The sequence below is a fragment of the Bos grunniens genome, chromosome 13 (genome assembly GCF_055505025.1).
Source record: "Bos grunniens cultivar Pamir isolate PY7600 chromosome 13, Bosgru_T2T1.0, whole genome shotgun sequence".
Lineage (NCBI taxonomy): Eukaryota > Metazoa > Chordata > Mammalia > Artiodactyla > Bovidae > Bos > Bos grunniens.
Window position 1 is genome coordinate 29,725,556 of NC_141177.1, and position 24,975 is coordinate 29,750,530.

The following is a 24,975-nucleotide window of genomic DNA, read 5'->3' on the forward strand; positions in this document are numbered from 1 at the left end:
CTTTAAAAATATCTTCAATAATATTCTATTTTGGGAGTAAGAGGAGCGGAGTTAAATACGAAAACATTTTCTTTTTTTTATAAGACACACAGTGCCATATTTCCTGGTTTAAACTCAATGACCATATAAAAGAGAAATCCGGTCCTGCTGCCTTGAGCCTAGTTCTGAGGTCCTCAGTCTAATCCCGGGGTGCATACGGCACCAGGCAGAGGTCTCCTTGTATCACAGAACTAAACAGAAGGCCTGCTGTCCACGAAAGGGTTTCCCAGGGACCCTGTGAGGTTTGTGGCTCCAGGATGCTTCCAGGGAGGGTACCTCCTTTCCCCACGTGCGAACCCCAGCAGGAGGACTCCGTGGCCAGAGGCAGGGGGTGGTTGATTCAAGAAAGGTCGCCTGGGCCCAGAGGCACTCACGCCTGCCTCTCAGCAGGACCCTGGTACACTGCGTCCCCCAGGTGGGCAAGGGGCCTCTGGCGCTGCACCTGCCACTCTTGCCTGGGACCACCCCGGGGTGCTGGGCCCGGTGGGTGTTCCTGACACCTGCTGAAGCGCTCCCGTGAAAGGAGTCTCTGCCGCGGGAGGCGTCCCACATCTGGGCGGCCACGTGGGCAGCCTAGGCCTCGCTGGAGGACTGGGAGGCCCCCTGGAGCAGCAGGGCGCGGTAGGCGGGGGAGCTGAGGAAGCGGGGGTAGGAGTCTCGGTGCATCAGCGTGTAAATCTGCAGCTGTGCGTCATCGAACGTGTGCGCCGACGGCTCCTGCATCTTCTTGTTGATGCCCTCCCGCACCCGGGAGTCCAGGCTCACCTGCGGGACGGGGCCACGGTCAGGGGGCGGAGACGCCCCCACCCTCCCACCCTGGGCCCGACGCAGCGCACCTCCTTGGGGGACAGGATAGACACGTAGTCCTCGTAGATGAGCCGGGCCTTCTCATCTACCACATGCTGGTTGGCTTCAGCCTTGAGCTCCTCGCAGGCTAGCCAGAAGAGCATGTTCTCCTCGCTGTACTCCGTGCGCAGGAACTCCCGGAATACACTGCGACCCGCGGGGCTGTGCATCAGCTTGTCAAAGGACTGGGCCCAGCTCCGCACCTCTTCCGGGGTCGGGGTCGGCGTCGGCGTCGGCGTGGCGCTGCGGGGGGCATCCGGGCATCAGCCGGCTTCGTCAGGCTCCACCCCCTCCCGCGCAGAGCCCCAGGGGCAGACTCACCAGACTTCACAACTGGGGAGGGGCTGCAGCCTGCTCTCCCGGGAGGCTCGCCAGGCCCGCCTCCGTTCTTCGTTCCTGCGGGCAGAGGGGAAGGTGGCACTGCCCTCCAGGCACACGTATGCATGCAGGACACTCCGCACACAGGTGTTAGAACGGGCAGGAGGCCTCGGGTTCTCAACACACGGGTGAACCCGTCGCAGGTGGGTGTGCTTCTTTCCCAGCCTTTGGTCCCGCCTTGGGACGTCTTCTTGCCTTCGGGGCTTCACAGGCCCCAGGTGTCTGCCTCCCTCCCTCCCTGGCCTGACCTAGACCCTTGCTGCTTTTTCCTACAGACCCCACTGATGTGGTGAAGGCCCAGCCCGTGTGTCTGACCCCTGACTCTCCCCAGGCGATCTGCTTCCCTCCTTAGCTCCGGGCGCAGCATCGGTGATGGCTTCCAAGTCCACACCTCCAGCCAGACCTCTCACCAGGGTCAGTGATATGGCTAAGGACATCTCAGACTCAGGGTTTGGACAGAACTCAGTTCCCTCCTTACCCCACCTTTCAGATGCCATGCCAAACTCCTCTCCTGGTCCCTACAGGCAAAGGTTAAGTGGGTCCTAACAGTTCATGGCCTCCCATCCCTAACCCCAGGCAGTTTCTCTGTTTCAGGCATGGGCTCAGGTCTCAGTTGTTCACTGGTTGGCTGATCCCCACTTGGGTCCCCTCAGCACTGTCTACTCAACAGCCAAGGACTGAAAACCTGTAAAGAGCCATATGCCTCTGAGCCACAAAACCCCCAACAGGTTCCCTATGTGCTTAGAAACTAGTTCACCCCTGGAGGCCCAGTGCCTGCCCCCACCCACCGACTGTCCCAGGGCCAGGTTTCTGCTCAAAGCCCCTCCACCTGATGCTGTCTGTAGGACCTGCTTTTGTCTTGTTTTAGTCCCCAGGGCCAGTCTGGATGAGTTTACAGAGACAGACAGAGACAAGACAGACACACATACCACCCTAACTTACAGCAGAGACACACACGCACATGCACGCTAGATGCCTGCATGTTAGACACACACACCCAGCTTACAGTAGACACACACACACAGCTAGCTTACAGTAGATACACACACATGCATGCACGCCAGGTGCCTGCATGTGGATACCACCTGCACTGACCACTAGTCACCAAGCCCCTGGATAAGTGCTGTGGGTGGCAGGGGTACCCTACTTGGAGGTGATGCCTCAAAAGCCTCCTAAGGACTAAGGAGCAGGGTCCTGGATCCTAGGTCTGCTCAGCGCCCCCTCCCCACCAGGCCTATCAAGCATCCCCAGGCCCACGTACCAAGAGCAGCTGCAACAGCAGCACCAGCACAAGCAGCAGGGGTTTCGCCTGGGGGGAGCCGGGGGAGCCGCATCATGACTGGACATCGAGGGGGGCTGGTCCGCCTCCTCTGGCCCTGTTTGCTGGGGGAAGACAGGGCTGCCTCAGCCTCCAGGCAGAGCCCATGGTTACCACCCGCTTTCCAGCCCCAACTGCCCACTGGACGCCACGCTCCCTCCCAGGACTATGACCCTTGTGACCTCCCAGATGTCCATGGGTCTCTGAACTCCTAGTCATGCCCTTAGCCCCCCCACCCCCCAAGGGGCGGAGGCCAGGGTGGGGGCAGCCCACCTGCTTCTCGGCCTCAGGTGGGGTGGGCATGGATGGGTGGAGGAGGTTGCCAGGGCTCCGTGGTGCCTGTTCCAGGACACCTGTTTCTGTCACCACAGCCTGGGGGTCTGAGAAGAGAGGCCGGGGTTCTCACTGAGAACCTTACACCTGCCCTGGCTGGCACCCTGCCAGGCATTCTGAATCTCTCCCTACCTGCCTCCCCGGCCTCCCACCTCAGACTACTCTGCCCAGGCCCCACCCCCACTCTAGTCTACACAGCAGTTGTGAGGGGATGGGGATCAGGAAGGAGGAGACCCCAGACAAGATCTCCACAGGAGGTTCTGGGACACCCCCATCTGCTCACTCCCTGAAAGCCGGAAGCAGGGGTTCCTCTTTCTTGGTTTCCGGCTCCTGGCCCCTCCCAGGGGGCTGCAGGCCCCCAGAGACTGAGGCTCTCAGGGGTGGTGGTAGACATTTGGAACCTCCATCCCAGCTCCCTCCATCCCAGGTTTTCCAGGGGATGGGTGGTGAGAGGTGGGGAGGCTGCTTCCCACCAGGAGTTGGGAAGGGTTGCGGAGCCTTGGAGGACTCCCACCTGCTCCCAGGGACTCCGCAGAGGGAGCAGACCAGGCCTGTGGCACGGAGCACGGGAGTAGGACTTGGGGCTGAGGCAGGACGTCCTGAAGGTGCGGGCAGTGCAGCAGGCACGGCTGAAGAGGGCTGAGAGCCGCCAGGCACCACCGCCTTTTCAGCCCGGACGCTGGCTCCGCACCCAACCTTCGCTCCGCACCCAGCCTTCGACTGGCACCTCCGGGTCTCCCAGCCTCCCTTCCCCTCCCCACCCCCAGGCTGCGGAAACCGCTGCGGCCCCAGGCCTTGCCGCAGGCGGGCGGTGGCGCGTCTTGCTCCCGGGCGGGTAGGAGCCGCGGGGTCCCTTCCGCTCGGAGCGGCATCGGGGCGAACCTTCCCCTTCCGCAGTGCGGGCGTGCCGGGGGTGCCCAGTCCCACCCGGATGAGCGGCCCCTGTTGGGAACGCGGGGACCGAGGGCGGCCAATCAGGCTCCAGGAGGCAGTTTTGAACGCCTTCCCACCTGCCCTCACCCCACCCCCACCTCGGCCCAGGTGAGGCATCCGCCCCCTTCCCCGGCCCAGGGGCGGCCCCTGGCGTGTCTGGGGCGCGGACCTTCTGAAACCCCGCCGCGAGAGGCTCACGACTTGGTTTCACTTTATTTTCTCATTAAATGAACATTCTCTCTGCTGCACCCCGCCCCCCCCCCCCCCACCCCGCTTCCATTCCTCAGCTTTGGCCTTTCAGTGCCTGTTTGGTTCAGTTGGCCTCTTGGGGTCTGCGATGGCAGGAGAGGAAAACGATGTTGCAGGATGGGCCCCAGGGCGGTCACTGGCTGGGCAACCCCAGCGTCCCGTCTCCTGGCCAGGTGCTGGTGCCCAGAGGTGACAGCCCGAGATATGCACGCTGAGGGCACCCCTGTCTTCAGTCTAAGCATGCAGAGGCCCCTGCCCTGACCCAGATCTGGGGGCCAGGTGTAGGGGCCCATGGGGTCTTGGCCTGGCTTCCCCTGGATCATGGGAAGGTGGACCCTCAAGCTTCCAGCAAACAGACAAGATGGGGAAACAGCAGCCCCACAGCTTGCCTTCCCGCAGGGGTCAAGTTTCTAGGGAAAGGAAGGGGTGTGGCAACCTCTGAGGTCTGGTAGCTGTACCCCAGTCGGGCTGTGACTTCCCCAGGCAGAGCGGCTCTTCCTCCTCTGCATCTCCACCCACTGTGAGTGGGGGCAGGGCCCCAATTCCCCCCCACCGCCCCCTAGCTCCCTGAAGATTAAACTCCCTAGGTTGCCTTCTCCAAATCAGCTCTGAACTGGAGGAGGGGACCTGCCTGAGAGTGCAGCGCCCAGGTGCTGGGGGCTGAGTTTGTGGCAGAGAGAGGGAGAGGCCGCCCCTCTGCCCTGGTTGTAGGCCCTGGACGTTGTCGCCCACCCCTGGACCTGGCTCCCTGCACCATCCCCAGGCTGGCTGGGACCACTTATGCCTCTGGGGCACCTGCTCTCTCTCCTGGTGGGGTTACAGGATCAGTATCAGTGCTCCTGCCCCTCATCCAGGCATGTGCAAGGGGGCTCCTTCTCCTTCCCCAGCCCCATCCAGGCTTTGGCCCCTAAGTCTAGGATGGGAGAAGCTGGACGGGCAGTAAGTCTGGCCTCTGGGGACAGAGGTTCCCTCGGGAGCAACTGCTGCTCTGCTCCACAGAAGGAAAAAGAACGTCCCCGAGCCCGCCCAGTCCAAAAAAAGAATAAGAAAATGTGACAATCCCAGGAAAAAATGCCATAACCTTTGTGAGGGGGGTTGCCAGAGGGGCTCCATTCTCTTCTCATCCTCCTCAGCACCTTTCCTGTCTGCTTCGCCCCCGCCCCTCCACCACTGGGCTGGTAGGGAAGTCCCAGCCTAGCGGCTCCAAGGCAGACCAGTTTTCCTAGCCCTGGTGACCCTCGCCCCAGCCCACCTCTGCGATGGCAGGGGCAACCCACCTCTCTCTCTCCCTCTCTCGGCTAATAGGGTCTGGCCTGGAGAAGTCTGCCCCTTTCTCCGGCCTCTGACGCCCCCACCCTACCCTCAAGGAACTCGCCACGCGCCCCACTCACCAGCGACCCAAAGGCGAGGTGGGGGCGGGAGGGGCCAGGTCGCTCTGGGCCCCACCCTGGCTCCGAAGGGGCGTGCACTGCAGCAGCAGGACTCAAGTCAGACGGCAGGAGGTCCTCCTGCGCGTTCTGGAGCGAGGCTGGCGCCAGGAGCCCCCGATCAGCTCGGGCCGGGGGCGCAGCGCCTCCCCTCCGACTGGCGGGGATGACTGGCTGCCAGATCCAGCGGGGTGGGGGCGGGGGCAGTACGGGTGTCCCGCCTCGGCCCCTCCCCACCAGGCTGAAGGGGGGACGGGAGACGCGGAAACCTGGGTTCTTCCGGCCCCCCCCCCCCACTTTGAGCAATCACTTCCCCAGGCTTTGAGCTGCAGAAAAAGGGGAACCCGCTTGCAACGCCCCCTCCCCCACGCGCGGGGACTGCATCCAGTCCCGCCGCGGCCCAGGGTCCACGTGGACCCCGCGGCGGGAGTCCTTGGGGCGCGGATCTGGGCGCTGGTTTCCGAAGCTCCCGCCCCACACAGCCCACGGGCCCCGGGCCGGAGGGGCAGGGCCGCCGTCCTGGGCGCCGCGCGCGCACTCACCGGCCGCGCTCCCGAGCCGCTCGCGCCTCAGCCGCCGGCCCGCGCGTTCCGAGGTCCGGCCGGATCGTCGGGGAGCGGGCGCAGGCTTCAGTGCGCAGGCGCCTCGGCCGCACTTCCCCAAAGCGCGGGGCCGGGACTTCCTCGCGCGGGGAGGTGCCCGGCCCGGCCCGCCCCGCCCCGAGCTCTGCCGGCTCCGCGCCCCACCCGCCCCCTCCCCACCGCTCCGCGCGCTTCTGCGCGGCGCCTGGGTCCCCATTGTCGCTGAGTGGCCCGCGGAGATGAGGTGCTGATGCTGGGGCCTCTGGCTCCCGGAGCGGCTGAAGTGGTACTGCGGCAGCTGGGGGTGTGGCCGGGCCTCCAGCTCTTCTCGGCGGGGCCAGTCCAGCGTTGCAGTTACTGGGGGAGTGGGGGTGTGTGTGTGGGGGGGGGGGGGTGGGGGGGGTGGAAGGGGGCGACTGCATAGGCTGCTTGCCCCTCTTAAGGAAGGGAGAGGCGGCTCGAAAGGACTGGACCCCGTGGTCACTCCTGGGCCGTCCCTAGGCTCTCTGACACTGAGTATCCTTAGCTGTGAAACGCGGTTAAGGGCGTGCTGTCAGTCACCGTGCTGTAGGGCCTTCCCAAGGAAGGCGGTTCCTGGGCTGCAGCGCCACTGGGGGTGGGGTGGGGGGCAATGGTTCTTATATCCGGGCTGTCCTTATATCCAAAGTCCCTGTCCATGTGGCCAGCTGAGTCCCTTTCAACCCCTCCAGTTGCCCCAAGATGTTCTAAAGTTTAAAGCCACACCCTCGCCTTTGCCAGGAATGCCTGTCTCTTCTCTTTGGCCAAATCTCGTATTTTATGACTCGATGAGTTAAATACCTTATCCCAGCATGCTTTGGGCCCGTGTTTGGACGGCCCTGACCCTGCTCTGGAAGTGGTCTGCAGAGTGTCTGAGTCCCCTAGCCTCAGAGCGTGTACAGCTCCTGTCCCTTGGTCCCCGGGCCTGCTCACAAAATGCCTTCCAGTTGCACAAAGTTGTACATGCTCACGTTTTTCAGCGCTCTTGGGGATATAAAGGGAAGGGGGGAGTTTACAACTGTCTTCATCCTGTGAATGTCTGGGTGTTCTCTACGTGTCAGCATTGGGACCTGGCAGTGGGCAGGACAGACCAGCCGCGGAGCAGACAAGAAATAGACTCGCAGACTGGGTGAGAGGTGAGGAGGGCTAAGGAGAACCACAGAGCAGAGAGCGGGTGTTTCAGACCTGCATCTTGCTTGGCAAAGGATAGAACTGGAGCCAGTAGGGCAGCTAGGCAGAGCTGAGCTGGAGAGTGCAGGCCAAGGCCAGGGAGGAGGGAGAGGCCCCGCAGGCTGGGGGCCCTCTTATGCTGTGTCCTCAGAGGGCTTGGCTGTCATGTTGACAGGCTGGCTGGGCCAGAGCAGAGGCCAGAAGCCTACCCAGGTGGGAGGTGGCTGCTGCTTATATAACCTAGATAACAGTCCCAGGAGGTAAGGCCTTCAAAGATGGGCCAACACTTAGTCCAGGCCACACAGCCATGCTCATGCTGTGATGCTTGACATGGCATCTCCACCTGCATCCTGAGACGTGTAGGGCAGCTGGATGTGGTGGGGGTTGGTGTACCTCTCTCCTGGGGTAACACTGGGGGTGCGATTTGAACCCAGGACCCTCTGTCTAGAGCATGAACTCCCAGCCCTGGGGACCCCCCCCCCAACCCAAATCCCTTATAGCCTCCAGTCATTGGGTTGTGGCTTGCAGTCTTTGCTTTCTCATAGCAGAAGCCTCCTCCAGGCCCTGCAGCAATGTCCTCGACCACTTTCCCAGGTATTCTCTTCAGACCAAGGCCGCCTTCCTGGTGGGATGATCAAAGTTACCCCCTGTCCCAGCCCCCACCTGGTGCAGAGCTCCAGGTGAAGGGTGGAGCCTTCATCTGGATGGCTCCTCAGGGCTGTGTGCACCTCTCTCGTCCTCTGCCCTTCAGTGCCTGCCTGTTTAGAGTGACCCTTCTCTTATGGAGCACTTACCTGGGGCCATAATGCCATGTGAGGTCATTAAGGCTTCCTTTTTAAAGATAAAGAAATGGAGGCTCAGAGGAGTGATGAAGTAAAATGTGCTTTTACTAAACAGATGAAATCATTCCAGTGCTTGGCACTTCCCCAGAGATGGAATGCTGGGGTTCAGACGCAGGGAGCTTAACCAGGGGAGCCAGGGCTAGTTGGCATCTTGCACGTGTCAGCAGGTAAGTGGTTGTTGCTCTGTCCCATGCCCAAGTCACCCTCTCTCCCTTGTTCCTTATTCTCTCTGCCTACCCTTCTGTAGAGAGCTCCCTCCTCTCTCCTGGAGCTTCCAGACTTCAGTTCCACACAGTTCTGGCTTGGATCAAGGCTAAGGGTGCAACAGCTCAGAACTGGCCAAGTGTCCTGGTTGGGGTTAGGGCTTGCTGGGGACACAGAGGGTTCTGGTCCCCATCCTGAGTCCGGTCAGGGGCTGCCATCAAACAGGACTCCTTGCTGACCCCAGCTCTGGCCTCTGTTAGTAGAGGACACACCCCTCTAGGACCAGTTCTCTGCTGCAGGTTGGTGACTCTGCTGGAGTCTCCTGGCAGGGGATGGCCTTGTGTGAGGCCCCCACCTCTGTGATAACCCATTGGACTGCTGAGAGGGAGGAAAAAGGACAGCCGGCTAAGAGAAATCCCAGGCTCTGCAAAGAGTCTGTGTTGGGGAGAAAAGTAAATTCTTGAAGGGGAAATCTGTCCAGAAACTTTATCCAGATGTTCTTTGGAATCCAGAGGTTTTGCAGGATGTGGGTTTGTCAGAGTGGGACAGGGGTGGTGTCCTTCCTGTCCTCTGTGTGTGTGTTCCAGTAAGGGGGAATCAAAGGGGCAGAGAGGGACTATCAGGATGGAAAGGAAAACCAAGAGTGACTTTCTATCTGGGTGACTCAATGGACATGAATTTGAGCAAACTCATGGAGATGGTGGAGGACAGAGGAGCCTGGCGTGCGGCAGTCCACAGGGTTGCAGAGTCTGACATGACTGAGTGACTCAACAACAAGAACCAGAGGTCTGCCTTAGGAGATCTCCCCTTCCCCAGTCTCCCTGTCTTCTGAAGACCCTCCTAGACAGAGCTGACTGTCCGAAGGCCAGCGTTGGCTCTTGTCTGAAGGTCAGCGTTGGCTCTTGCAGTCACTCTCCTGCCCAGAACGTCAGCTTCCTCTCTGACCCTCTGATGGAATGGCCTGTGGTCTAGGGGTCCTGCTTTCTCCCTGAGGTTGCCCTCACTTCTGGGGTTGCAACTCTTGCCCAGCCAGGCTCTTCTTCCTGGCACAGCCAGACTGGAGACCCCCACGAATTCACAGGGCACCAGGTTGCCTGCTGGGGGCAGCATGGGATTTGGGGGGTTAGGAATGTCCCTGCCCGCTGTTAATCTGATGTCCGCCAATTTGCATCTTTCCACTTTGTTGAAGGAGCCGCACCCTGTGTACCCTGATGTCCCGTGTGGGAGATCCAGCATCCATCCTAACCCCTTCCCTCCACCGCCGGGGGACTTAGAGAGGGGAAGCGTAGAGACCAGGGGGTGGTTGGGAAATGAGACTTTATGTAGGAGGGTGGGGCGCGGTTTCGCGCTGTGGGGTCGCTGTCAACGTGGGAAGATGCTGCCGTGGACTTTCTCCTCCAGGATGGTCTCCACGCGCCTCCTCTGCGGGGGAAGAGGGGCTTGGGACCGGTGTGTAGGGAGGCGGGCGGGCGGGCCTTCCCTCCCGCCCTTTCCCGGGCTCGCGGGCACCTCTTGCCGGTCCAGGGGGTCTGGGATCCTCGTGGGCTTCAGCTGCGGCGGCAGGAACAGCTCCAGCCGGATGGCGGCGCGCGCGGACCTCTGGCACTGAATGAGGAGCGAGATCTCCTCCGCCTGCGGGATCGGGGTCGGGGCCGGGCTGTTGCGGAGCCTTAGCGACGACGGGTGCCCCCCCTGGCCTGTAGCGCTCCCGTCCTGGCAGTTCCCCCCGCCCAGGCCCCGTCCCTGCCTCACCCGCATGCGGGCGTAGCGCAGCCGGAGCGCGCGGACTCGGCCGCGGGCCTCGGCGGCCTTAAGGACGCCGAGGAGCCGGTCCTGGCGCTGCGCGGGTGGCTCAAGCGGCAGCGTCCACGCACGCGAGTCCGGCATGCGGTACCCCACCTCCGCTGACTCGCACGGGAAGAGGCAAGTGGCCGCGCCCACGTCCTCCAGCAGGTCGCCGAAGAGCAGGTGGCTGTGGCGCTGCGCGGGCCGCATGGCCGCCAGCCCCTCCAGCGTGAGGGCCCAGCCCGGCTTGGGGGGCTCCGCCTGGGCGCGCCCCACGCGGGCCCCTGCTCCCTGCGCGCCCTTGTTCGCTCGCTCCCGCGGGCCCCTCCTCCTGGTCTCCTTCGCTGGCTCCGGCTGCATCCTCGAGCCTTGTGGAGGGAAGACAACATCCAGCCCTTGCCCCCTGCCTCTTTGGCCTGACCTGGACCCACCTTGGGCGCCCAGCTCCGGCCCCTCTGGACCCTGCGGAACCCACTTTAGGGCCTGGACCTGTGATCTCTGCACCTTTACCCCAACCTCGCACACGTCCCAGTCAGCTCAGCCTTCCTACTCACTCAGGCAGTCCGCTAGAACTTTCTGATCCACTCCCTTCGGACTGTCTCTCTGTCCAGTGAGAAAAAGCTGAGACCCCTGAGTTGACCTCAAGCACTGACCAGGGGTGGAGACGGCTTGAGACTGCTCTGGATGAGGCTTGGTGGACACTCCCCATGCTGGGACCCTCTTTGTGTTTAGTCCCACCACCTGCGTTGGCCTTAGGCCCATCTGTTTTAGTGTTAGGGACTGGAGATACAGGTTGTGGGTCTTCCTTGTATCTGAACAGACGACTCATGCTTTTCTGGGAGAGAGGTGTGTGTGTGTGTGTGTGTGTGTGTTTGATTTTCTTATGTGGGTCAGTTTGTCTGTAAGAGGTCTCACTTGTGTGCGGTAGAGGCTCAGAGTCCAGTGGACAGCTGGCTTGCTGTGGGGGAGATGCCATCCTCCCAGTCTGTCCCCTCTGGGTGTAGATGGGGTAAAGGAGAGTGGAGCCCAGGGAGGAGATAGGGGGTGGGGAGGGAGGGCCCACGAGGTGGGAAAGGGAAATACCCAGAAAGTCCCTTCAGGGCTCCTTTCCTCACCCAGCCCATCCCACAGACCCCAGGCCAGCTCCCGGCCCACACTGGGACAGAGGCTGACGGCCGCTCCCTCTCTCACCCCATCCTTAGCAGCGGGCAGTGGAGTGCCCCTAGCCCTTGCATCCCGTCCCCACACCCCATACTTTCCACCTTCTCGGATCTGAACCTCCAACTCAGCCCGGACTCTCAGGGACTTGTTGACGCGGTTGCTGGGTAACCAGGAGACCCGCCCCTCCCCCATGCCAGCGGGGGCGGGGCGACCCCTCGGAAGGTGCGCAGTTACAGCATTGGTCCAAGAGCGAAGATGCCCTGGACACCTGCGCTGAGGGACTTCCCAGGTGTAAGGACCCTGGGGGAGATGACCACAGCTTCTCCAGACAGAGTGCGGGCTCTGTGTTTTCCGAGTAGCCCCAGAGTGCCCCAGGGCTGTGGGCTCAGCTTCCTGGCTGGAGAGCTGTCTGCTGGCCAGTTTTGGGGTTAAGGGGCGCAGCTCTGAGGAGACCTTCCAAGTTGAGCCCCTTTCCCCTCTACGTGGCCCTAGAGGCCTCCCACAGCAGAACACGGGGTTCTCCCCTCTCCCTGGGCAAGTTTGGGGTCTAGAGGTCTAAGACTAAGACTCAGGCTTTGATGAACCCTGAATCTCTGGGTCCTGGCTCCTAGATTCCTGTTATCTATGTATTTATGAGTTTCATAACATTTTATAACTGATTCACTTAATTTGATTCTTTAATTTGTTCATGTACTCATCAATTTATTCCAGATTCATTAATCCATGGACTCATTCCAGTTTACCTTAGGCCAGAATTAGTGCATTAGATCCATAATTTGTTCATGTATAGGTGGTTCCCACAGTGCTGACATGCCTCTCCCTTTTATTCCTGGTTGTCTACTTGGGCCCGTGGATGGTGCCCTTTTGGGAGCTCATGACCTGAGCCCCTGAGGGGAGGGACTGTCTTGGCTTTGGGGGGGGGGTCTCAGCTGGGGTTCTGGCCTTTTGGAAGGAGGCTGTTGACCATTCCCATTGTTTTTTGAAAGTTTGCTCTGGCTTCCGGTGAGAGGGTAAACTCTGATTCGGTAGCCCCGTATCTCCAGAGCTGGCATGCCATCCACCCCCTTCCTGAAGCTGCATGGAACAGTCCATCCTTCCCACCCCCAAGTTATGAGAAGCTGTCCCTGGGACTTTCCCCTTCCTGCTGCTGGGCTGGTTCCTTTAGGATAGGGCTTCCCTGGTAGCTCAGATGGTAAAGAATCCGCTTGCAATGCAGGAAACCTGGATTTGATCCCTGGGTTGGGAAGATCCCCTGAAGAAGAAAATGGCAACCCACTCCAGTATTCTTGCCTGGAGAATTCCATTGGCAGAGGAGCCTGGTGGGCTACAGTCTGTGGGGTCACAGAGTCAGACAGGACTAAGCGACTAACAAACACACTAGGCCTTGGGATTCAGCTTCACCTGGGGGCTGCTGCTGCTGCTTTTTTAAAAAAGAATTTTGTTAGGGTGTACTTGATTTAGTGTTGTGTTAGTCTCAGGTGTACAGCAAAGCCATCAGTTATACGTATACATATATCCACTTTTTTTTTCTAAAGTGGTGTGTACGTGTCAGTCCCAATCTCCCAATTTATCACCTCTTCCCCCCTTATTCCCTGGTAACCACAAGTTTGTTTTCTACATCCGTGACTCTACACCTGCTGGATTTTGAAGACAAACGTCTCTGGGCTCCAGAAGAAGCAGTGAGGGCTTAGGCAGGCTGACCTAGCAGGCTGCCTCCTTCAAGCAGTCCTCCTGGACATATGAAACCCAGGCTGGGACCACCTCTAGCCCTTACTTGGTGCTCCCCCGGGAGGGAGTTCTCTGAGCCAGAAGTCTGGGCCCTCTTCTCAGCTTCCCTGGGTCCAGGCCAGGGAGTTATGGTGTGGATGTAGGGTGTGGAGAATGGGCACAATCTCCTGCAAGAAGGGATTCCCTCTGTTTTTGTAGGACTGAGAACCTTGGACACTCTCTCCTGATTCCCGAGGGGGCCCGATGCTGGCAGAGCTCACATTCCTGAGTGGAGCTTCTTCCTGCTTCTCCACCATCTTCCCCACTCTCCTGGGATGGGAGGTGCTCTCGCTGTCTGGGCCAGCCACTGTGAGATACCTTGCCACATCTCCTGCTTGTTTCTGTGTCTAGGTCTTGTGTTTGTCAAGGGCAGATGGAACTGCTGAGGTCTAAGGCCTGAAAATAAAACTTGGAAATAATATTAATAAGTATTATTAAATGGCTGCAAAATTTAACATGATATTGCAAACCTACAATTCTCTGTCACTGTATGTAAATATTAAGAAGTTAAGATCACAAGGGAAAAGTAATATTTTATGAAGAAGCCCAGAATTATGAAAATCCTTTTACCTTTTAACAGCACAATTAGTCTGGTGACTGAATTCCCTGGGGATGGCTGAATTCCCTGGAGGCTACCAGCAACTGTGCTTCGATTCCTGTGCCCTGCTCAGGGGTGGTGAGACATGTGGGGACCAAGGGGCAGCAGCCAGTGTGCCATCTGGTGTTGATGGGCCTGGGGCCCTGGCGCAAGAGTGAGGTGTTTGTGGGTATCAGTGGCACTTTGGGACCTGTGTCCTGCCCCAAATGCCTGTGACCTCCACGTGCATCCCTGGTCAGGCTGTCACTTGTGGACGTCGTGTGTCTTGGGCTATCCCTGGTGCCCCTGTGTGTTCTGTTTTGCCTGTGTGTTTGGGGTTGTCTTGCTTTGAGGCAAATGCTCACGTGTTCCCTGCTGCCCCACCTATGACACATACATTTTGTGTCTCATCCTGGCTATGCAGGGGTCCAGAAAGACAAGGCCATTTCCTGGGCCAGCCCCCTTTGTGAGAACACTCCAGAGTCCAGCGCTGGGGGGCTGCCATCTCCAGGGGATGTCATCAGCACCCCAGCCTGGCCACCCGCCACCCTGTCCTTGGACTGAGACTGCCCTGTGAGGGGCCGGGTGTCAGCCTGCAACCACCCTCTGTGCTTTCTCCATCTGATTCGCCTTCCTGGGAGGTCTGTCCAGACCGGAACTCACATTCAGCCTCACAGCAGCCTTCTACTCAACCCCTACCTCACGCTGAAGGCCATTAGGAAATGCATCTCCAGAAGCTGGCGGCCAGGTGGGCCCAGACAGTGGGGGGTGGAAGGGGATTGGCTACTCAGACCTTGGGGAGTCCAGTTCAGTTGGGGAGGCTGCAGGAGGCTGAGCCCCCCTGGCTTCCTGCCCTGCCGGGCTCCCACGGGCTTCAAGCTTCGCCTGGAGAATGTGATGCATGTACGTGTCCCGGGGGCGTCTGAGGCCTTGATCTGTTTCTTCTCCCGTGTCTACCATGTGCTTCACATGCACCCTGGTATGGGTTTGCGTGGCTGTGGCCCATGTGTTTGTGGGTCAAAGATGTCTGTGCATCTCTGAGCACTTAGCTGTGTCTGTGCATTTCCCTGGGTGCCTGTATGGGCATCTTTGTGTGTGTTTGTGAGTCTTTGTGTCCTGATTGCCTTTGTGGTTGTGCCCTGTGTCTCCACACGTGTCCCTGAGTTGACTGCAGTGAAGATCTAGAGAGAAATCCTGGGACAGCTTGGGATGCTGAGTCCTAGGGTATCTGCTGTGTCCTCTCCTGATTTGCCAGGTATCCTAGCAACGTTGCTGCCAGTTGCCTAGCAACCACATGCTCCAAGCAGGGTCCAGGCTGTGTGGGCAGAGCCTGGGTAGGAAGAACGACCCCATGATTGGGTAGAGCTGGCAGTTCTGCTCAGGGGTCACCCGTATGACATGTGACCCCAGTGCTGGGAAGGAGGCATGTTCAGTGGTGTGGGTGCTGGGGGCCAGGCTGTGAGGGAATGACGCCCAAATGTTTCTCTGGAACTCAGCTGTGGCAGAGTTGCCCTTGGTGGGTCTCTAAGTGGCAGACAGACCTGGGTTTGAACCCTCTCTCTGCCACTTCGACAGGTGGCTTCATACTGCTGAGAAGCTGAGGCTTACTTCTCTTGTGGGCACACAGGGATGCTGAGAGCAATGGTCAGGGGTAGTGGGGATGGACCAGCTTGTGCTCATGATGGGCTTGGCACACAGGAGGCCCAGGGGCACACTGGACAGTCAGACATCCTGCTTGTTTATGAGGTTCTGATCTGCTAGGGGCTGGCTGGGCAGGGGCCCTGCCATGTATTCACCCACCTGCCAGCCCACTCTGGCTCACCAGCCCTGGGAGCCTAGCTGAGGGGCAGTGTTCTGGGCACTGAACTCCAGCCAGGGCAGGTCCAAGTCCATGCAAGTCCCTGTGTCTGTGTGAGACGAGACTCCATGTCTGTCTGTCTGTGTCCGTCCCCCTGAGTCTCTGTTCCATGTTTTTGTGTTTCTGTGTGTCCTTGTGTGTCTGTCCCCAAGTCCCTGTGTGTCTTTGTGTGTGTGTGTGTGCGCGTGGCCATGTGTCTGTGTTCCTGTGTGCAGCTGTATTCTTGTGTCCGTGTGTCCAAGCCTGGCTCTGTTCATCTCTGAGGGTGTACCCTGGTCCTCGCATCTGTCCTCCGCCAGCCTGGGGCCCCCTCCTCCAGCCTGCACGGCCCCTCCCGCTGTGGAGCTGCAGCCTCCTCCCCTCCCCCAGCTCCGCACCAGGCTGCTGCGTCTGGTCTGGCGTCTGAGAAGGAGCAGGAGCAGCTGCCACTGTGCGGCAGCCACAGCCCCATCCGGACCCAGGGCTGAGTCAGGCAGGCGCTCCGAGCCCTGCTCTGCTGTTGGCCAAGGGAGTCAGGGTCTCTGGGGTCCCAGCTTCCACGGAGGTTACCGAGGTAAGACTGAGCCGCTGAGGGCTGGTGTGGAGGGGACCCAAGGTGGCTGCGGCTCTCAGGCAGGGCTGGGGAGGGACGGGTGGAGGCCCTGCGCTAGTTGCCCTGTGTCCTGTGTTCCAGGTGTTTCTGGGTGTGTCTTCGTTGCTTTTGTGCCTGCATGTGCATGAGGGTGGGTTTGTGTGTGTGTGCGCACTATGTATCCGTGAGCCCCTGTGGCTGGACATTTGTCCCTGGTGTAACCACCTCCACGCACACCGTGAGAGAACCGCAGGCCAGCTGAGACTGTGTCCCTGAGTGTGCACATGTCGCCTGTGTTTGCGTGTCCCTGTCTGGGCATACACGTTTGCATGTCTCCAGCTGCTACTGTGTGTGTGTGTGTGTGTGTGTGTGTGTGTGTGCGCGCGCACATACGTGTATCTCCACGTCTGTGGCCTGGGGCTGGGTAGGTGTGGGGTGCTGTGCTCACGTGTCCCTGTGCTTTCCCAGGGCTTTTTGTGCGGGGTGTTGGCATGGAGTCCCTCTTCCCTGCCCCGTTCTGGGAGGTCCTCTACCAAGAGCACCTGCAGGGCAACCTGTCCCTCCTGAGCGCCAACCACAGTCTGCTGCCCCCTCACCTGCTGCTCAACGCCAGCCACGGCGCCTTCTTGCCCCTTGGGCTCAAGGTCACCATTTTGGGGCTCTACCTGGCTGTGTGCATCGGGGGGCTGTTGGGAAACTGTCTCGTCATGTACGTCATCCTCAGGTAAGCTGGGTGTCCCCCCCTCCCCCAAGTTAACTGCAGGTGAGTCCTGGGCAGCTCCAAGGGGCATAAAAAGGGCCTGCTCTGGGTGGGTCTGGCAGGGGGGCTCTGCCCCTCCCCCTTCAGTTCCTGGTCACCCTGTCACTGGGCAGGGTCAGTCCTTAGGCCCTGGGTGCTCAGTTCCTTGGGGTGGAGGCGCCTGACTCGGGGAGGGGGTAGTCTGGGTGAGGGAGGAGGTGCCACTCTGCCCCAGATGGTGTGTCACCCTGACTTCTGAGAGATGACTTCCAGGTCTCAGCCATGGGCCAGGCTCCTGGCCAAGCTGCTGAGCGAGTATCTCATGGGCCCCCCAGTGATCCCAGGAGGCACCTCTTGTCAGGGTGATCCAGGGCCCATGCCAGGGAGGTGCACGAAGACCCTTCCTCCAGCTCCAGGGCTGAGTTTACTGCTGGTGTCTGGGCTGGTTCCAGCATTTGCTGGTGCTCAGAGTGGGAATACTCATGGGGTCAAGAGTGACAGCCAAGCTGCTAGAGGACATCATAGGTGGCAGTGTGGGGGCAGCGTGGAAGGATGGCTGAGACAGCGTGAGAGCACAGCATGGGGAACCGGAGTGGTAAGGGCATGGGGGAAGAGTGTGGGGACAGGGTGGGAACAATGTGTGGGGATGGCATTGGGACTGCATGGAGTCACACATGTGTGTGTATGTGCATATATGTACATGCACATGTGAGCATGTGACTGACTGTTCACGAGTACATGCATGAGAGTGTGTGCACATCTGGGTGTGTGCATACTCAGTGTGTACTGCACCTTGTACATGCATCTGTATGCATGGCTACAATACATGTGAGCACACACGTTTGTATGTGTGAGCATGGACATGAATGAGCTTGAACACATGCATGTGTGCACAGGTGAGTGTGCCGCACAGTGCAAGTACACATGACCTTGTGTCTGTATCTGTGTCCATATGTGTGCATGTGTTTGAGCATGCCCTTGTATGTTTGTATGTGCTGGTGTGTCTCACTTGTGCACTCAGACACAGACCTGCGAGGAGCAGCGCCCCTCCCTCATTGCTGAGACCATGGTACCAGACTCACATGCCTCTTGTGGCTGGAGGGTTTGCTGTGGGTGAATGTGGCACCTGGGGGTGGGTTTGTCCCTTCTTTTTTTAATTGTATTTATTTAGCTGTACTGGGTTTTCGTTGCTGCACGCACTTTTTCCTCTAGTTGCAGCAAGTGGGGGCTACTCTCTAGCTGCGGAGCATGAGCTTCCCATTGCAGAGGCTTCTCTTGTTGAGGAGTATGAGCTCCAGGGCGCGCGGGCTTCAGCAGTTGCAGTGCACAGCTCAGTAGCTGCAACTCCTGAGCTCTAGAGCACAGGCTCCGTAGTTGTGGTGCAAGGGTTAGTTGCTCTGTGGCATGTGGAATCTTCCCTGATCAGAGATTGAACCCGTGTCTCCTGTATTGGCAGGTGGATTCTTTACCACTGAGCCACCAGGGAAGCCTGGCCCTGCTCTTTTTAAAGGCAATTTTTTAGAATAGTTTAGGTTCACAGCAAAATTGAGCAGAAAGTACAGAGGTTTCCCATATAGTCCCTGCCCTCCGGTCCCCAGGCCTAATCTCCCCCATTATCAACATCCCTCCCAGAACAGGACGTTTTCACGACTGATGAACCTACATCAACACATCATAATCCCCCCAAATTCATAGTGTGTGTTAGGTTTCCCTCTTGGTGTTATACTTTCTGTGGCTTTGGACAAATACATAATGATATGTATCTACAATTATGGGGCTTCTCAGGTGACTTAGTGGTAAAAGAACCTGCCTGCCAATGTAGGCGACGTAGGAGGTGTGGGTTTGATCCCTGGGCTGGGAAGATCCCCTGGAGAAGGAAATGGCAACCCACTCCAGTATTCTTGCCTGGAAAACCCTACAAACAGAGGAGCTTGGTGGGCTACAGTCCACAGGGTCACAAAGAGTTGGACACGACTGAGCTTGCACACTCATCTACAGTTATAGTATCATGCCAATCTATAGTTTCATTGCCCTAAAAATCCTCCTCAGCCTTGCTACCTCCCAACCCCTGGCAAACACTGATCTTTTTACTCTCTCCATAGTTTTGCCTTTTCCAGAATGTTGGCATCATGCAGTCTGTAGCCTCTTAAGATTGGCTTTTTTTTCATTTAGCAATATGCATGTAAGTTTCTTCCATGTCTTTTCATGGCTTGATAGCTCATTTCATTTTATTGCTGAATAATATTCCATTTTCTGGATAAGCCACAGTTTATTTATCCATCCACCTACTGGAGGACATCTTGGTTGCTTCCAAGTTTTGGCAACTAGGAATCATGCTGCTGTGAACATCCATATGTAGGTTTTTATTTGGGTGTGTTTTCAACTCATTTGTGGAAATATCAAAGGGTAGGTGATGCTGCATCTTATGGAAAGAGTCTGCTTTGTAAGAAACTATCAATTGTCTTTCAAAGTGGCTGTACTGTTTCATGTCCTCACCAGCATTTAGTGGGTCAGAGCTCCAAATGCTGGTCATTCTAATAGGTATGTGGTGGTATCTCGTTGTTGTTTTAATTCCTATTTCTCTGATGACATATGAGGTGGAGCATTTTTTCATGTGCTTATTTGCTGTCTGTATATATTCTTTGGTGAGGTTCTGTTAAGGTCTTTGGCCCATTTTTTAACCAGGTTGCCTCTTATTGTTGAGTATTAGCAGTCCTGTATCAGATGTGTTTTTGGCAAATCTTTTCTCCTGTCTGTGGCTTCTCTCCTAATTCTTCTGACTCACTTTTCCCTTTATCAGCTCTATGGCATTGAGAAGGCCATTTAGATCCTCTGAGCCTGAATATCCTCATGTACAGAGTGGGCATCAAACTAGCAGTTTTGAAATCTTAAATGAGATAAAACTCAAATGAAGAACTTGGCACAGGCATGTGCCATCATCATTATCATTGTTATTCTGTCATAATTAAGGCCTCTTTGGGATTATTCTTAATCCCTCTCTAAGATGCAGAACTAAACCCCAGATTCCTTCATGGTAGCCTAATAGACATGGAACCTTGTTGCCTCTGCTACCACCATCACCACCATCACCACCATCACCCCATCATCACTGCCACCAGTAAGAGTAGCAGCAGCAGCACCACTGCCATCACTACCACTACCACCACCATCACCACCACCACCATCACCATCATCACCACTATCACTGCCACCTCAGTTACCACCACCACCATCACCACCACCACCGCCATCACTACCACCACCACCATCACCATCATCACCACCATCACTGCTACCACCACCACCACTACAACCACCATCATCACCACCACTGCCATCACCACCACCACTACCATCACCACCATCATTGCCACCACCACCATCACTGCCACCTCAGTTACCACCACCACCATTGCCCCACCATCACTGCCACCAGTAAGAGCAGCAGCAGCACCACTGCCATCACTACCACTACCACCACCATCACCACTACAACCACCACCACTGCCATCACCACCACTACTGCCATCACCACCACCATCACTGCCACCATCACCATCACTGCCACCACCACCATCACTGCCACCACCAACATCACTGCCACCTCAGTTACCACCACCACCATCACCACCATCACCCTCACCATCACTGCCACCAGTAAGAGTAGCAGTAGCAGCACCACTGCCATCACCACCACCACCACCGCCATCACCACCACAACCGCCATCACCATTACAACCACCATCACCACCACCACCGCCATCACCACCACCGCCACTATCACCATCATCACCACCATCACTGCCACCATCACCACTACAACCACCATCACCACCACCACCGCCATCACCATCATCACCACCATCACTGCTACCACCACCACCACTACAACCATCATCATCACCACCACCGCCATCACCACCACCACTACCATCACCACCATCATTGCCACCACCACCATCACTGCCACCTCAGTTACCACCACCACCATTGCCCCACCATCACTGCCACCAGTAAGAGCAGCAGCAGCACCACTGCCATCACTACCACTACCACCACCATCACCACTACAACCACCACCACCGCCATCACCACCACTACTGCCATCACCACCACCATCACTGCCACCATCACCATCACTGCCACCACCACCATCACTGCCACCTCAGTTACCACCACCACCATCACCACCATCACCCTCACCATCACTGCCACCGGTAAGAGTAGCAGTAGCAGCACCACTGCCATCACCACCACCACTACCGCCATCACCACCACCACCACCATCACCATTACAACCACCATCACCACCACCGCCGCCATCACCACCACCATCACCACTACCATCACCATTACAACCACCATCACCACCACCACCTCCATCACCATTATCACCACCATCACTGCCACCAGTAAGAGTAGCAGCAACAGCAGCACTATCACCACCACTGCCACCACCACCACCACCATCAGCATCATCACCATCATCACCACCATCTTCACCATCGCCCTACCATCACTGCCACCAGTAAGAGTAGCAGCAGCAGCACCACTGCCATCACTACCACTACCACCACCATCACCACTACAACCACCATCACCTACCATCACCACCACCACCACCATCACTGCTACCACCATCATCACCACCACAACCACCATCATCACCACCACCGCCATCACCACCACCATCACCACCATCACTGCCACCACCACCATCACTGCCACCTCAGTTACCACCACCGCCATCACCACCATTGCCCCCACCATCACTGCCACCAGTAAGAGTAGCAGCAGCACCACTGCCATCACTACCACTACCACCACCATCACCACTACAACCACCATCACCACCACAACCATCACCACCACCATGATCACCATCATCACCACCATTACTGCCACCAGTAAGAGTAGCAGCAACAGCAGCACTATCACCACCACTGCCACCATCACCACCACCACCATCAGCATCATCACCATCATCACTACCATCTCTACCACCATAATTACCACCATCATCAACACTACTACCATCACTACTCTCAGAACTGTTAATTCATTCAGCAGATATTAAGCACCCACAATTTCCCCAGCCCTGTGCCAAGTTCTTGGATACAATCAGACCCCATTAGCATCCATCCCCTTCCTGTCACCATTTTCTGTCTCAGTTGCTAAGCAACAGTGAGGCCTGGTTTAGTGTGCTCTTACAGATTCTGGAGTCCCTGGAAACCTTTGATGGTGGAAGGCCAGCATTTTGGTCCAAGAAGGGTCTTAGGGTAGCCTTAAAAGGGAGGAGGACAGGTTCTTTGTTTTATGAGTTCTTCCTCTGCTCTCATGCAGGGTCAGGCTTATACTGGTCTGCCCACACACTCATCTTTTCCAAAGCAGACCAGTCTTTAGTTTATGAACTGTTTTGTATACTGTAAGTACTTGAAAAATTTGTTAAAATATTTGCCTCCAGGCTCCATATCACTGGGCTGGGCCCAGGAGCCTACATTTTGACAGGGGTCAGAGTGGTTGCCCCCTGTGATGGCCAAGAAGAAGGGCCCCTTGCCCTTTGCTGCCAGGTCTCACAGGCCAAGTGAAGCCTTCTTTCCTCTCTGCAGACACACCAAGATGAAGACCGCTACCAACATTTACATCTTTAATCTGGCCCTGGCAGACACTTTGGTGCTGCTGACACTGCCCTTCCAGGGCACAGATGTCCTCCTGGGCTTCTGGCCGTTTGGGAATGCCTTGTGCAAGACAGTCATTGCCATCGACTATTACAACATGTTCACCAGCACCTTCACGCTGACTGCCATGAGTGTGGACCGCTATGTGGCCATCTGCCACCCCATCCGCGCCCTCGACGTCCGGACATCCAGCAAGGCCCAGGCCGTCAACGTGGCCATCTGGGCCCTGGCCTCCGTTGTCGGTGTTCCTGTTGCCATCATGGGCTCGGCACAGGTTGAGGATGAAGGTCAGTGCAGTGGCCTTTCCTCCCCAGCTCCCTGCTGCCCTGGCTCTGGGTGGCTCCCTCCCTGCCCACCTGCCCTGACTCCGCTCTTCTTCTTGCAGAGATCGAGTGTCTGGTGGAGATTCCCACCCCACAGGATTACTGGGGCCCTGTGTTTGCCGTCTGCATCTTCCTCTTCTCCTTCATCATCCCCGTGCTCATCATCTCCATCTGCTACAGCCTGATGATCCGGCGGCTGCGTGGCGTCCGCCTGCTCTCAGGCTCCCGGGAGAAGGACCGGAACCTGCGGCGCATCACACGACTGGTGCTGGTGGTGGTGGCAGTGTTCGTGGGCTGCTGGACGCCTGTCCAGGTCTTTGTGCTGGTCCAAGGGCTGGGTGTCCAGCCGGGCAGTGAGACCACAGTGGCCATCCTGCGTTTCTGCACAGCTCTTGGCTATGTCAACAGTGGCCTCAACCCCATCCTTTATGCTTTCCTGGATGAGAACTTCAAAGCCTGCTTCCGGAAGTTCTGCTGTGCATCAACCCTGCGACGGGAGATGCAGGTGTCCGACCGCGTGCGCAGCATTGCCAAGGACGTGGCTCTCGCCCACAAGACCGCTGAGACAGTGCCGCGGCCAGCATGACTAGGCGTGGACCTGCCCATGGTGCCTGTCAGCCCGCAGAGCCCATCCACACCCAACACAGAGCTCACACAGGTCACCGCTCTCTAGGCTGACCCACTGTCACTGTGCACTACCAGCCTCCATGGCTTGCCCTGTGGCCTCGGAGGGTCTGCTGCCATCATGGGACAGGTCAGAGCAGGACGGCCGCCCTCAAGGCCCTGGTCCTACTAGTGCAGGGCAGGGGGCAGATGCATGGACTCAGCTGCCTGCCAGAGGTGCGCTGGCATTGTCAAGCCTCATGGACCCTTCTGGTCTCTCCCTCAACATCTTGCTGTGGATGGACACACACCCGGAGGTGTAACTGCAGCTGTACAGACCCATGTGCCCTCACGCTGTGTGCTGTCTGCTGGGAGCCTTGCAGTGTCTCCTCTGGGCAGCTGGACAGGCATGGGGCTGCCTGGAGAGTCCAGCGGGCATCCCTGGGCAGTGGGACTTGTTCTGAGAGTGGAACTTCCTTTGGAGGTTTCTTGGCAAGCCTGTTTCCTCCAGAACACATGAACCATTGCACCGCAGACATGGCTGTTCAGGTGTGCGAGGTGCCCAGGAGGACCACTGCAGGCCTTTGTCATTTGTGGAGCAGCCCTTGTGCCTGGTCTCAGCTGCAGGGAGTGGGGAGGGCTCTGTGGTGATCTTTCTGGTGTGCCCGGGCCTCCCTCAGCCCCCCTCAGCCTCCCCCTCAGATCCCTCGTTTCAGACTCCATCCGAGGTCAGCGGCTGTGCAGCCAGCAGAACCCTCTGCCCTGTCTGTTCTGGTGGCCTTGGAAGGATGGTAGTGGGCCAGGTTCTGCTCTGCATCCCCAGTGACTGATCACTACTTCATTTTCAGGCCTCCAGGTGTCTGTGGGGGACCTTCCTACTGTTACAACTTGTCTTAAGCAGTGCCAGTTAGAGGACAGCTTCGTATGCAGAGCTGGTAGGAGAGCTGGGGCAAGGCTGCAAGGACTCTCTGGGCCGTGGGGACCCTGCCCACCATGGCCACCTAGAGAAGCACCCTCCTGGTCTGTAGATGAAGCCTATAGGTCAGTGACTCGGCAAAGGCTCTCCATGCAGACTGGCTGCTGAAATAGCTGCCAGGTGAGCTGCAGACCTGGCCAGGTGACCTGAGGCAGAGAGGGGGCAATGCTGACTCTGGACTGGCCTCTCGTGCTTTGGGGTTCTGGGCCCTGTGGGGTTGTTCCTGGGGAGGGTGGGGCTCTCTGTGCCGCCAGCAGCGAGAGGCTGGGAGGACCAGAGCCACTACAACTGTGGCGTTTTCTCACCAATGCTGAAAGATGTGTCAGCCTGTTCCTGTGTAACATGTCTCCGTGTATCTGTGCATGCCGAGAGTTTGATTTCCCCTGCATGTAAACTGCCCTGAACTGTCTCCAGGGTCATGACAGAGGGTCAGAATAAACCCCTGCATGCTGGTCAGAGCGCTCTGCCCACAAGGTGTTTCTGACCCTGCGGCGGGGTTTGGGAGTAGCTTTTCTGGGGTTAGGGCATGGGATGCCAACCTGCTCCTCACCTGCCCAGGCTCTGTGTGTGACGACGGTCTTCCTGGGAGGCCTCCAGTC

General features: G+C 57.9%; 3 protein-coding genes across 12 annotated transcripts; 1 reads left to right on the top strand and 2 right to left on the bottom strand.

Annotated features, from left to right (window-relative positions):
- Positions 1–9: 9 nt before the first annotated feature.
- On the bottom strand, positions 10–6,321 carry RGS19 (regulator of G protein signaling 19). 6 transcript variants are annotated; one of them, XM_086333030.1, is made up of 8 exons: positions 6,066–6,112; positions 5,488–5,624; positions 3,429–3,856; positions 2,855–2,961; positions 2,525–2,646; positions 1,207–1,281; positions 876–1,128; positions 10–804 (listed from the first exon to the last, which is right to left on the bottom strand). In XM_086333030.1, the coding sequence occupies exons 3-8, from the start codon at positions 3,784–3,786 to the stop codon at positions 613–615; spliced, it is 1,107 nt and encodes a 368-aa protein (XP_086189156.1). In that variant the 5' UTR covers positions 3,787–3,856; positions 5,488–5,624; positions 6,066–6,112; the 3' UTR covers positions 10–612. The 6 variants fall into 6 exon arrangements, with proteins under 6 accessions (XP_086189156.1, XP_086189160.1, XP_086189158.1 ...); XM_086333034.1 differs by lacking the exon at positions 3,429–3,856 and having other exon boundaries at positions 6,066–6,208; XM_086333032.1 differs by lacking the exons at positions 2,855–2,961; positions 3,429–3,856 and having other exon boundaries at positions 6,066–6,321.
- On the top strand, positions 6,272–24,832 carry OPRL1 (opioid related nociceptin receptor 1). 5 transcript variants are annotated; one of them, XM_086333025.1, is made up of 8 exons: positions 6,272–6,390; positions 8,190–8,301; positions 13,211–13,360; positions 13,632–13,727; positions 14,053–14,376; positions 16,526–16,781; positions 22,406–22,761; positions 22,860–24,832. In XM_086333025.1, the coding sequence occupies exons 6-8, from the start codon at positions 16,549–16,551 to the stop codon at positions 23,381–23,383; spliced, it is 1,113 nt and encodes a 370-aa protein (XP_086189151.1). In that variant the 5' UTR covers positions 6,272–6,390; positions 8,190–8,301; positions 13,211–13,360; positions 13,632–13,727; positions 14,053–14,376; positions 16,526–16,548; the 3' UTR covers positions 23,384–24,832. The 5 variants fall into 5 exon arrangements, with proteins under 5 accessions (XP_086189151.1, XP_086189152.1, XP_086189154.1 ...); XM_086333026.1 differs by lacking the exons at positions 6,272–6,390; positions 8,190–8,301; positions 13,632–13,727; XM_086333028.1 differs by lacking the exons at positions 6,272–6,390; positions 8,190–8,301; positions 13,211–13,360; positions 13,632–13,727 and having other exon boundaries at positions 16,526–17,391.
- On the bottom strand, positions 9,639–11,431 carry LKAAEAR1 (LKAAEAR motif containing 1). Its single transcript, XM_086333046.1, has 2 exons — positions 9,848–11,431; positions 9,639–9,760 (listed from the first exon to the last, which is right to left on the bottom strand). The coding sequence occupies exons 1-2, from the start codon at positions 10,481–10,483 to the stop codon at positions 9,701–9,703; spliced, it is 696 nt and encodes a 231-aa protein (XP_086189172.1). The 5' UTR covers positions 10,484–11,431; the 3' UTR covers positions 9,639–9,700.
- Positions 24,833–24,975: the final 143 nt, after the last annotated feature.